We start from the raw sequence: 13,524 nt of genomic DNA on the forward strand, positions 1-13,524 counted from the left end.
ACACACACACACACACACACACACACACACACACACACACATTCATACAGATTATGGTTAGGGGACTGACTTGGGTTTGTGCTTTTCTTTCTTCACTTGGCTGGATTGGAGAGGGGTGGGGTGTGGGGGAAGGGAGGTGTTGAAACATGATATCCGCTTCAACTGAAGAAAGAAAAGACGAAGTGGCCTCCTGGCTTTGGCTGTTGGAGCATTCATTGTATCATTGCGAGATAAAGTGTCAGAGTATGCATTAGAGAAATACACTTAAGATGAAGCAAATATTTTTAAAGTTTAAAAGAGGAAAAGAATGTTAACGACGAAATATAATTTGAGACGAATGCGTCATTGGATATGCCTCCGCCCATGTTTAGATGTCAGCCCACTGGCATGTTTCATCTCAACTAAAAGTCACATGATAAACTGGAAGGGAAATCGGTTCGAGCGCATACCTCCGCCACGTAATGCCTGATCCGCGAGAACATATCAGGCCCAATACATGTTTCAGATATCATGCAACACAGGACTATATCGTTTTTGGCCCGATCTCTCAATGATGAAGAATCACTTTAAAAATTAAATAATTTGCATATCCAGATCCCGATTCGGATCTTCACTAAAATAGAATCAGTTTGTCCTTGTCACACGCAACCTGTCCACAAAAATTTCATCCGAATCCGTCCTCAACTTTTTGAGATATCCTGCAAACAAACAAACAGACAGACAGACAGAGAGGGGTGAAAACATGACCTTCGTCCACCTTCCATGGCAGAGTCATCAACAATGTGTGATATCCATCCATCCATCCATCCATCCATCCATCCATCAGGACCATACTCTGTGCAGAGCATTGGTGCTGCCTAAGCAGTCTCCTTAGCTATTGGGCACAATCCTCGATGGGTCGCCACTCCGACACAGTATACCAGCAAGCTGGTACCCATTTTGCCGACCTCGGGAGGCTGGCAGGCGGTCAACCCCACCTGGTATTAATTCAACAGCCGAGTGTGATTTGAACTCAGGATCCGAGCAACCCAAGCCCACCACACTAACCATTAAGCCAACACCAGGCATAAAGTGTGATATGAACACAATCAAATGAACTACAGTACACATGTTAGTATCTGGTAGGATGACCTTCGGCACCATACAGAACCTGAACCCACGGAGATGTCAAATCAATGATGTTTTGTATAACAAGCTGATCCATATTCTACCAATTGTAAAGGAGATTTTGTTGCATCCCCTTGGTGGAGGTGGTTCTGGATGTACAACATGGGACAACATGTTCATGGAGTTAATGTGTTCCAACTGCAATACACCTTGATGGCGTCGATACCACCGAACCAACACCCAGGCCAGAACCAGTTTGCTCAAGTAATCCACAAAAGCTGCAACAAAATCTCCACATTCGGAATAATCGTTGCTGTTTTGCTCCGACGAAGGGTGAATGCTGGAAACATCAGCCACAACCTCGTTTCCCACGGTGGTAAACGTACTCGTGTTGCGTCGCATTGTCAGGTACAGTGGCCCTTGCACATTCATCTACTATCCCACAGCATGACACATCATCACCAATTCGATACACACAACCCTTCTTTTATCTGATCTTCGTCCCCATTGAAAGGAGAATCTCGATGTCCTTTTATCAAGCTCTCCCTCCTCCCTCGACCCCTTGCAAGGTGTGGTTCGGTTCACCTCAAACAGCTCTCCGCGTGGTGTCTGCAATCTCAGGTGCAGAATGGAGACTCATGAGAGAGCTTTAGATAAATAAATAAATAAATAAATAAATAAACAAAAAGCATCACAATGAGGAGGGAATAATGAGAGGAGAATGAGGGATTCATCATTCAGCTCCACATGAGAGGAGAATGAGGGATTCGTCATTCAGCTCCACCTGAGAGAGAATGAGGGATCCGTCATTCAGCTCCACATGAGAGGAGAATGAGGGATTCGTCATTCAACTCCACCTGAGAGGAGAATGAGGGATTCATCATTCAGTTCCACATGAGAGGAGAATGAGGGATTCGTCATTCAGATCCACCTGAGAGAGAATGAGGGATTCGTCATTCAACTCCACCTAAGAGGAGAATGAGGGATTCGTCATTCAGCTCCACAAGAGAGGAGAATGAGGGATTCGTCATTCAGCTCCACCTGAGAGAGAATGAGGGATTCGTCATTCAGCTCCACATGAGAGGAGAATGAGGGATTCGTCATTCAACTCCACATGAGAGGAGAATGAGGGATTCGTCATTCAACTCCACCTGAGAGGAGAATGAGGGATTCGTTATTCAGTTCCACATGAGAGGAGAATGAGGGATTCGTCATTCAGATCCACCTGAGAGAGAATGAGGGATTCGTCATTCAACTCCACCTAAGAGGAGAATGAGGGATTCGTCATTCAGCTCCACAAGAGAGGAGAATGAGGGATTCGTCATTCAGCTCCACCTGAGAGAGAATGAGGGATTCGTCATTCAGCTCCACATGAGAGGAGAATGAGGGATTCGTCATTCAACTCCACATGAGAGGAGAATGAGGGATTCATCATTCAGCTCCACATGAGAGGAGAATGAGGGATTCGTCATTCAGCTCCACCTGAGAGAGAATGAGGGATCCGTCATTCAGCTCCACATGAGAGGAGAATGAGGGATTCGTCATTCAACTCCACCTGAGAGGAGAATGAGGGATTCGTTATTCAGTTCCACATGAGAGGAGAATGAGGGATTCGTCATTCAGATCCACCTGAGAGAGAATGAGGGATTCGTCATTCAACTCCACCTAAGAGGAGAATGAGGGATTCGTCATTCAGCTCCACAAGAGAGGAGAATGAGGGATTCGTCATTCAGCTCCACCTGAGAGAGAATGAGGGATTCGTCATTCAGCTCCACATGAGAGGAGAATGAGGGATTCGTCATTCAACTCCACATGAGAGGAGAATGAGGGATTCGTCATTCAGCTCCACCTGAGAGAGAATGAGGGATTCGTCATTCAGCTCCACATGAGAGGAGAATGAGGGATTCGCCATTCAGCTCCACCTGAGAGGGAATGAGGGATTCTCCATTCAGTTCCACCTGAGAGGAGAATGAGGGATTCTCCATTCAGTTCCACATGAGAGGAGAATGAGGGATTCGTCATTCAGCTTCATATGAGAGGAGAATGAGCAATTCGTCATTCAGCTCCACAAGAGAGGAGAATGAGAGATTCGTCATTCAGTTCCACATGAGAGGAGAATGAGGGATTCGTCATTCAGCTCCACCTGAGAGAGAATGAGGGATTCGTCATTCAGCTCCACAAGAGAGGAGAATGAGGGATTCGCCATTCAGCTGCACATGAGATGAGAATGAGGGATTCGTCATTCAGTTCCACATGAGAGGAGAATGAGGGATTCGTCATTCAGCTCCACCTGAGAGAGAATGAGGGATTCGTCATTCAGCTCCACCTGAGAGGAGAATGAGGGATTCGTCATTCAGCTCCACATGTGGAAAGTGACATTTTGTGATATCATTGGATTATGACTGGGAACAAGCTCGGATTCCTCCGCTCCCAACTGAGACACAGCCCTTGGTGACGTTACTTTTATATCCAATGGCGTTTCAGGCAAATCGTTGAATATTATTCCAATTACGAGTGACGACCGTGGAAGTGTGAACAACGTGAAGAAAGGACACGTGACCTGACGTGAACTGACGTGAGCCGACGTGACCCGACGTGAGCCGACGTGAGCCGACGTGAATCGATGTGAACCGACGTGACCCGACGCGACCCGACGTGGCCCAACGTGACCCGACGCGACCCGACGTGACCCGACGCGAGCCAACGTGACCTGACGTGACCTGACGTGACCCGACGCGACCCGACGTGAGCCGACGTGACCCGACGTGAATCGATGTGAACCGACGTGACCCGACGCGACCCGACGTGGCCCAACGTGACCCGACGCGAGCCAACGTGACCCGACGCGACCCGACGTGACCCGACGTGGCCCAACGTGACCCGACGCGAGCCAACGTGAGCCGACGTGACCCGATGTGAGCCGACGCGACCCGACGTGAGCCGACGTGACCCGACGCGAGCCGACGTGACCCGACGTGAGCCGACGCGACCCGACGTGAGCCGACGTGACCCGACGCGAGCCGACGTGACCCGACGTGAGCCGACGTGACCCGACGCGAGCCGACGTGACCCGACGTGAGCCGACGTGACCCGACGTGAGCCGACGTGAGCCGACGCGACCCGACGTGAGCCGACGCGAGCCGACGTGACCCGACGCGAGCCGACGTGAGCCGACGTGAGCCGACGCGACCCGACGTGAGCCGACGTGACCCGACGCGAGCCGACGTGACCCGACGTGACCCGACGTAACCCGACGCGAGCCGACGTGAGCCGACGCGACCCGACGTGACCCGACGCGAGCCGACGTGACCCGACGTGACCCGACGTGACCCGACGTGACCCGACGCGAGTCGTACCGGTGGTGCTGAGCACGGTGCTCGTGAAGAAGAGAGATGAGAAGAAGTCCCAGTTGACGTTGCCGCTCGCATTGTGAAGCACGGACACCCCAAAGCTGTTGGCATCCATGACGCTCTTCAGGAAGACTTCGAGGTTGTTCGGGTCCAGACACAAGTGTTCTTTCAGGAAGGTGTCCTTGATGAGCCGCAGGTCCTGCCGCAGTTTTTGCTCGTAAGGTTGTTCGATGGCCGAGAAGACCGCGGCGCCGAGCAGCAGGTACAGCAGGTAGAAAACGATGAGCGCCACGAAGTGGAGCGTCGATCGGCCATGCTCGTCCGTCTTGTCGCTCGGTCTCCCGCCGGCCGTCAGCGCCGGGATCATGATGTTCGCGATGACCGGTGTCCGACAATGGGTCGCTCTGAGTGAAAGGCGCGAAAGACGTCCTCGTCATCGCCCTTCCATCGTGACGCTCACGGCCGCTGGTTGTTGTGACGTGTGTAAGACGAACCGACGGAACTCGCTCCAAGCACGTAGGTGTGGGCGGGAGTGCGGGGCAGGTACTGTGTGTGGATCGGGTGGGGCCCGCGACCCACGTGGGGTGCCTCAACATGGAGGAAGACGATCCTCGTGCAATGCCTTGTCCTAACACCAATCACCAGATTGGTGACTAACACCAATCTCACCTTGACTAACACCAATCTCACCTTGACAAACACCAATCTCACCTTGACAAACACCAATCTCACCTTGACTAACACCAATCTCACCTTGACAAACACCAATCTCACCTTGACAAACACCAATCTCACCTTGACTAACACCAATCTCACCTTGACAAACACCAATCTCACCTTGACTAACACCAATCTCACCTTGACTAACACAAATCTCACCTTGACAAACACCAATCTCACCTTGACAAACACCAATCTCACCTTGACTAACACCAATCTCACCTTGACAAACACCAATCTCACCTTGACTAGCACCAATCTCACCTTGACAAACACCAATCTCACCTTGACAAACACCAATCTCACCTTGACAAACACCAATCTCACCTTGACAAACACCAATCTCACCTTGACTAACACAAATCTCACCTTGACAAACACCAATCTCACCTTGACAAACACCAATCTCACCTTGACTAACACCAATCTCACCTTGACAAACACCAATCTCACCTTGACAAACACCAATCTCACCTTGACTAGCACCAATCTCACCTTGACAAACACCAATCTCACCTTGACAAACACCAATCTCACCTTGACGAACACCAATCTCACTTTGACAAACACCAATTTCACCTTGACGAACACCAATCTCACCTTGACAAACACCAATCTCACTTTGACAAACACCAATCTCACCTTGACTAACACCAATATCACCTTGACAAACACCAATCTCACCTTGACTAACACCAATCTCACCTTGACAAACACCAATCTCACCTTGACAAACACCAATCTCACCTTGACAAACACCAATCTCACCTTGACTAACACCAATCTCACCTTGACTAACACAAATCTCACCTTGACAAACACCAATCTCACCTTGACAAACACCAATCTCACCTTGACTAACAGCAATCTCACCTTGACTAACACCAATCTCACCTTGACGAACACCAATCTCACTTTGACAAACACCAATTTCACCTTGACGAACACCAATCTCACCTTGACAAACACCAATCTCACTTTGACAAACACCAATCTCACCTTGACTAACACCAATATCACCTTGACAAACACCAATCTCACCTTGACTAACACCAATCTCACCTTGACAAACACCAATCCCACCTTGACTAACACCAATTTCACCTTGACGCACACCAATCTCACCTTGACAAACACCAATCTCACTTTGACAAACACCAATCTCACCTTGACTAACACCAATATCACCTTGACAAACACCAATCTCACCTTGACTAACACCAATCTCACCTTGACAAACACCAATCTCACCTTGACTAACACCAATCTCACCTTGACTAACACAAATCTCACCTTGACAAACACCAATCTCACCTTGACAAACACCAATCTCACCTTGACCAACACCAATCTCACCTTGACAAACACCAATCTCACCTTGACTAACACAAATCTCACCTTGACAAACACCAATCTCACCTTGACAAACACCAATCTCACCTTGACAAACACCAATCTCACCTTGACTAACACCAATCTCACCTTGACAAACACCAATCTCACCTTGACTAAAAACAATCTCACCTTGACTAACACCAATCTCACCTTGACTAACACCAATCTCACCTTGACAAACACCAATCTCACCTTGACCAACACCAATCTCACCTTGACAAACACCAATCTCACCTTGACTAACACAAATCTCACCTTGACAAACACCAATCTCACCTTGACAAACACCAATCTCACCTTGACAAACACCAATCTCACCTTGACTAACACCAATCTCACCTTGACTAACACCAATCTCACCTTGACTAACACCAATCTCACCTTGACTAACAGCAATCTCACCTTGACAAACACCAATCTCACCTTGACAAACACCAATCTCACCTTGACTAACACCAATCTCACCTTGACAAACACCAATCTCACCTTGACTAACACCAATCTCACCAGGGTAAAAAGTCATAAGGATCATGGGGATGACGAGATGGTGGTGAAGTCCTTGCTTGAAGTCAAGGAGGTAAGAGTGAGATGGAAAAGCCACGAGAAGGTGTTTCCGTGGACAGGTGAAACAACGACCACAACAGTTGAGGTGTTGAGTCATCCTGGATTTTGGGAGTTTAACCGGGAAGGGATTAAAGGAAGAATGTGAACACCTGAGAGGGGGAGAGAACGAGCATACCTGCGATGTGAGAGGAACAGAACTTGAGCTCACATGGGTTTTGATGATTATACTTCCCGGAGGGTGTATCGTGGTCTCCGTGTTTCGTGGTCTCCTTGTATTGTGGTCTCCATGTTCCGTGGTCTCCGTGTACCACGGTGTCCGTGTATCATGGTGTCCGTATATTGTGGGGTCCGTGTACCACGGTGTCCGTGTATCGTGGTGTCCGTTTATCGTGGTGTCTGTGTATCGTGGCGTCCATGTATGGTGGTGTCCATGTATCGTGGTGTCCGTGTATCGTGGTGTCCGTGTATCGTGGTGTCCGTGTATCGTGGTCTCCGTGCACCGTGGTGTCCGTGTACCACGGTGTCCGTGTATCGTGGTGTCCGTGTATCGTGGTGTCCGTGTATCGTGGTGTCCGTGTATCGTGGTGTCCGTGTATCGTGGTGTCCGTGTATCGTGGTCTCCGTGTATCGTGGTCTCCGTGTATCGTGGTCTCCGTGTATCGTGGTCTCCGTGTATCGTGGTCTCCGTGTATCGTGGTCTCCGTGCACCGTGGTGTCCGTGTACTGCGGTGTCCATATTTGGTGGTGTCCATGTATCATGGTCTCCGTGTACCGTGGTCTCCGTGGATCGTGGTCTCCGTGGATCGTGGTCTCCGTGGATCGTGGTCTCTGTGGATCGTGGTCTCCGTGTACCATGGTCTCCGTGTACCATGGTTTTCGTGTATCGTGGTGTCCGTGTATCGTGGTGTCCGTGTATCGTGGTGTCCGTGTATCGTGGTGTCCGTGTATCGTGGTGTCCGTGGATCCTGGTCTCCGTGGATCGTGGTCTCCGTGGATCGTGGTCTCCGTGGATCGTGGTCTCCGTGGATCGTGGTCTCCGTGGATCGTGGTCTCCGTGGATCGTGGTCTCCGTGGATCGTGGTCTCCGTGGATCGTGGTCTCCGTGGATCGTGGTCTCCGTGGATCGTGGTCTCCGTGGATCGTGGTCTCTGTGGATCGTGGTCTCTGTGGATTGTGGTGTCCCTCTTTTTGGAGATAAATAAATAATAATAAGGCAGAATTTCCAATGAGGGGGTTGTTTGTTTGTTCGTTCGTGCTGTTTGATTTCATTATGAGGCAGAATTTCAAGTGCGACCAAGATGGAACTCTCGGAATGAGGTATGAATGTGAACCGAGGCCTTTTGCGCAAGCGCTGTGTGTGTTTGTTTACACTGACGCGGTTCTGTTCGTGCAGGCACTTTTAACCAGCCCACGCCAACACAAAATCTGTCATTGAAATCGACTTTTAAACATCATTTGAGCATTTCCACGAAAAAGTGAAAATTTGAAAATGGTGAATCATAAAATTCATTTGTTCCTGTGTGTCTGAGATGAGTTCAGTTCACATAATTCCCTGTTAACAGGGAAGGGAGGAGCTGCAGTGGATAAAACACAGACGTACACACACGCACACACACACACACACACACACACACACACACACACACACACACACACACACACACACACACACACACACACACACACACGTACATACACGCACACACACACACACACACGTACATACATGCACACACACACACGTACATACATGCACACACGTACACACACATACATACATGCACACACACACATACACACACGAGTACATACATGCACACACGTACAAACACATACATACGTGCACACACACACACATACACACACGCGTACATACATGCACACACATGTACACACATACACACATACATACACCCACACACATACACACATGTACACACATACATACATACATGCACACACACACGTACATACACACACATACATACACCCACACGCATACACACATGCACACACACACACACATACACACACGTACATACACACACACACACATACAAACACACATGTTCACACACACATACATACATACACACATGTACACACACACACACGAACACACACGTACACACACGTACATACACGTACATACACACATGTACACACACGTACATACACACACGTACACACACGTACATACACACACGTACACACACGTACATACACGTACATACACACACGTACATACACACACGTACATACACACACGTACACACACGTACATACACACACACACATTCATACACCAACACGCCTATACACACGTACACACATGTACACACATGCACGAAGTAACCTCCTTAATGAGCAAGGACACGGATACACCCAAAGAACCAATAAAAGAATGTCTAAAGAAACAAGAAAGGTGACTCACCTACTGTACTTGGATGAGTTAAAACCTTGCACCGAACGACAAAAAAATGACAGAACAACTGAAGAGAGTGAAACGGTATTATGACGTCATACAAATGGGATTTGGCCTCGATAAGTGTGCCAAGTGAACATTGGTACAAGGTGGACCAACAACAACGAACAACATAAAAATAGACCTCGACACAGCAATTCAGGAGCTTGACAACGAAGCATCTTACAAATACGTCGGAGTAGAACAGGGACACGAAATACATCATAAACAAACGCAGAAAACAATGACCAAAGAATACCTGGGTATAACGAGGCTGATCCTGAAAGCATACCTCTCCCCAAGGAACAAAATCAAATCCAAAAACCAACTAGCACTACCAGTGTTCCAATACAGCTGCAGAGTAGTAAACTGGCCATAAACACAAATCATAAAACTAGATATCAGAACAAGGAAACTCTTCACTATCCACAAAATGTTCTACAAAAATCAATGCATCCCGAGAATGTACCTGTCGAGGAAAGAAGGAGGGGACGGCCTGATGGAACTCAATCAAGTGAACACAGCGATGACTGTAGGATCAGCTGAGTAAGTGAAAAATTCAACAAACTACCGAGTACAATTTGTACACAAGCATGAACACAACAAGCCAGAAAAGGTATCTCTCACTCACCTTGTTAAAAAAAAAACCTTTCAAAAACAGGTGTGAATAGAAGATGTCACGCACCAACCGAAACAGCAACAAATACAGCCCCAACGAATATAAAAAGGAGAAAACAAGAAATACCAACAGATGTATCATGACAAGTGGGAGAAAGACAAAAGAGCAGGGAAATATATAAAAAAAAGAGTTGGACAGATTGGGGATAGACAAAGAAGGATCACTGGAATGGCAAGGCTGAGGTCAGCTCAATTGGGACGGAGAACGAATCATTATTAATACCCAAAACCAAGGACTCGACATGAATGGCTTTAACAACATGTCAGAACTGAGCCAATCTGACACGTGTAGGTTCTCCAAGGAAGAAACGGAAAGCGCGAGTCACCTCCTGTCGGGATGTAAAAAACTCATGTCAGAGCAGCTGTACAAACAAAGGTATAACAAGGTATGGAGAGTAATCCACCGGCACATCTGCAGAAATTTCAATATCCCAGTTCCACAAAAAAAACTGGAACCAGAAAGAGACCAGGGTGGTTGAGCAGTGAGATAAGGAACGCTATTAGGGAGAAGTAGACGATATTTATGAGGTTTAAAATATCAGGACTGGAGTTAGATTTATATCACTATCTAATCAGAGTAAACAGAGGCAAGTTCATAAAATAACTCGACAAGCCAAAAGAGAGTATGAGAAGGACATGGCTAAGAATATAAAACATAATTACAAGTCTTTCTTTAAGTATATCAGGGGAAAAGAACAGGTTCAGACCAGTGTGGCCCATTGAGGAATCGTACGGGGAGAGTGGTCAGTGATAAAGGTGAGATGGCAGGCTTATTAAACAGGTATTTTGTTTTAACTTTTACACAAGAACAGTCAGGAGAATTGCCAATAGCTGAGAGTATCTATCAAGGAGGTGAGGAAGGGCTTTTACAGAAGATCCAGGTTGGAGTGGAGGAAGTAAAGGAACAGCTCGGTAATCAAAGATTAGATAAGGCTCTGGGTCCAGATAATATGCACCTGAGAGTATAGAGGTGGCTGAGCAGGTAACCGAGATGTTAACGGATATTTTCAATGGCTCACGAGAGTCAGGACAGGTACCGGAGGATTGGAGAGTAGTAAATGTCACACCATTATTTAATAAAGGGTCCAGAGAAGAATTGGGAAACTCTAGACCTGTTAGGTTGACTTCAGTTGTGGGGAAGGTGTTGGAGACATTAATTAAAGACCGGATGAGGAACCATTTAAATGAATACAAACTAATTGAAGGTAGTCAGCATGGGTTTACCAAAGGTAGTTCCTGTTTAACAAATCTTTTAGAGTTCTATGAAGCAGTGTCTGATTGGGTGGATGAGGGAAAGGCAGTGGACAAAGTATATCTCGACTTTAAGAAGGCATTTGATAAGGAACCACATCAGAGGTTAAAGCCAAGGTGAGGGCTTGTGGAGTGGCTGGTCAGGTCGATAACACTGAACAACAAATTTAAATTTTTTTTTTTTTACTGGAGATGTGTAAAGTGATTAAGACTAATTTGGGTACGCTGATTTCAAAAATCATAACCGTTTTGCTGTATCACGTCAGGATTTTCAGGAACAGAAATATTCCCATTGCCTAGAAGTCAGGATTTCAATGAAATTTACATATGTCTTTAACATGTCTATTTCGTACAGTTGTTGTTAACTTGTGTTATATTTCTTTCTTTCAGATAAAGATGAGTAGGCGTTCCTGTACCAATCATCCTGACAACTTCTGTTATGTCTGTGGTCGGTATACCAAAAAAGATCAACAGCGAAGTATATCTACAGCAGTGAAAATGAAGGCCGCCTACTTTCACTACTTCGGGTGTAAGGTGGGGGACCAAGAACAGAGCTGGGCACCACACATCTGCTGCACAAGCTGTCACACAACCTTGACTCAGTGGTTGGTGGGAAAGCCCGCGAGCATGCCATTTGTGGTGCCCATGATATGGCGTGAGCCGCAGAATCATCATGATGATTGTTATTTCTGCTGCACAAGCATCGCCGGCTTCAACAAGAAGAATAAAGGTCACATCAGGTACGCTGACTGCGTCTCTGCTCGTAAACCTGTGCCTCATGATGACGAGAACCCCGTTCCAACACCTCCAGCTGATCAGAACATAGTTGTAAGCAGTGGTGAAGAGGATGGTGATGATGAACCTTTTGAACCCAACACTCAAGAATCACACCTTCTGAACCAGGGAGACTTAAATGATCTTGTAAGAGATCTCTCGCTGTCAAAGGCGAAGGCAGAGCTGCTTGGATCAAGGCTGCAGCAGTGGAATCTACTTGAACCTAACACCAAGATATCCTTGTTCAGAGCACGTCACAGAGACATGGCTGAGTTCTTTGAGATGGAAGACACGATGACATTCTGCAGTGACATCAACGGTCTGTTGAAAGAACTTGGGTGTGATCACGATCCTGCAGACTGGCGCCTCTTCATCGACTCGGGGAAGAACAGCTTGAAGGCTGTTTTGCTCCACAATGGCAACGAGAAACCATCAGTCCCACTGGCTCACGCGTTCGGCATGACAGAGACCTATGAGACTATGCGGCAGCTGCTTGATTCCATCAAGTACAATGACTTCAACTGGCACATCTGCGGAGACTTGAAAGTGGTGGCGCTGTTGTTAGGGCTGCAGTCAGGCTTCACGAAATACATGTGCTTCCTTTGTCTCTGGGATAGCAGAGACGACAAGAATCACTGGACGAAGAAAGATTGGGAAGAGCGAAAAGAGCATGTACCTGGTCGACACAACGTGAAGCATGTCGCCCTTGTCGACCCAGCCAAGGTTTTCCTTCCACCACTCCACATAAAGCTCGGCTTGATGAAAAGTTTTGTACGGGCAATGGATCTGAATGGGCGTGGGTTTTTATACCTCAAGGAAAAGTTTGGCAACACCTTGTCGGAGGCCAAGATCAAGGCTGGTGTCTTTGTTGGACCGCAAATCCGACAGATTATGAAGGACGAAACTTTTCCGACAACTCTAAACCCCAAAGAGCTGGCAGCGTGGAGGAGCTTCAAAGCTGTGACGGACAACTTCTTGGGGAACGAGCGCGCGGACAACTATGAAGAAATAGTGCAGCAGCTGCTGGAGTCCTTCAGGAAACTTGGCTCCAGGATGTCCCTGAAAATCCATTTCCTACACCAGCACCTGAACTTCTTCCCTGACAACTTGGGAGCAGTCTCGGACGAGCACGGCGAGCGATTCCACCAAGAGATTTCACTCATGGAGACGCGTTACCAAGGGTGGCACAACCCGAACATGATGGGCGATTTCTGCTGGTTC

At 47.5% G+C, this 13,524-nt stretch overlaps 2 protein-coding genes across 2 annotated transcripts in view; both read right to left on the reverse strand.

The window, feature by feature from the left end:
• The window catches only part of LOC147022527 (potassium channel subfamily K member 1-like), a 32,386-nt gene extending 27,416 nt beyond the window's left edge, over positions 1 to 4,970 (reverse strand). Inside the window, exon 1 of the mRNA XM_085887183.1 lies at positions 4,464 to 4,970. Within this exon, the coding sequence (XP_085743309.1) occupies positions 4,464 to 4,824 (361 nt within the window). The 5' untranslated portion in view covers positions 4,825 to 4,970. The remainder of the gene's footprint in view (positions 1 to 4,463) is intronic.
• A 3,701-nt stretch (positions 4,971 to 8,671) lies between these two features.
• The window catches only part of LOC147022528 (uncharacterized), a gene marked incomplete at its 5' end in the record, with an annotated part of 6,213 nt that continues 1,360 nt past the window's right edge, over positions 8,672 to 13,524 (reverse strand). The window contains 2 exons of the mRNA XM_085887167.1: positions 8,672 to 8,940; positions 9,015 to 9,362. Coding sequence (XP_085743293.1) covers positions 8,672 to 8,940; positions 9,015 to 9,362 — 617 coding nt within the window. The remainder of the gene's footprint in view (positions 8,941 to 9,014; positions 9,363 to 13,524) is intronic.

Source organism: Eptatretus burgeri, chromosome 7 (genome assembly GCF_056783735.1).
Source record: "Eptatretus burgeri isolate ZD-2024b chromosome 7, Ebu_testis_v1, whole genome shotgun sequence".
Taxonomy (NCBI): domain Eukaryota; kingdom Metazoa; phylum Chordata; class Myxini; order Myxiniformes; family Myxinidae; genus Eptatretus; species Eptatretus burgeri.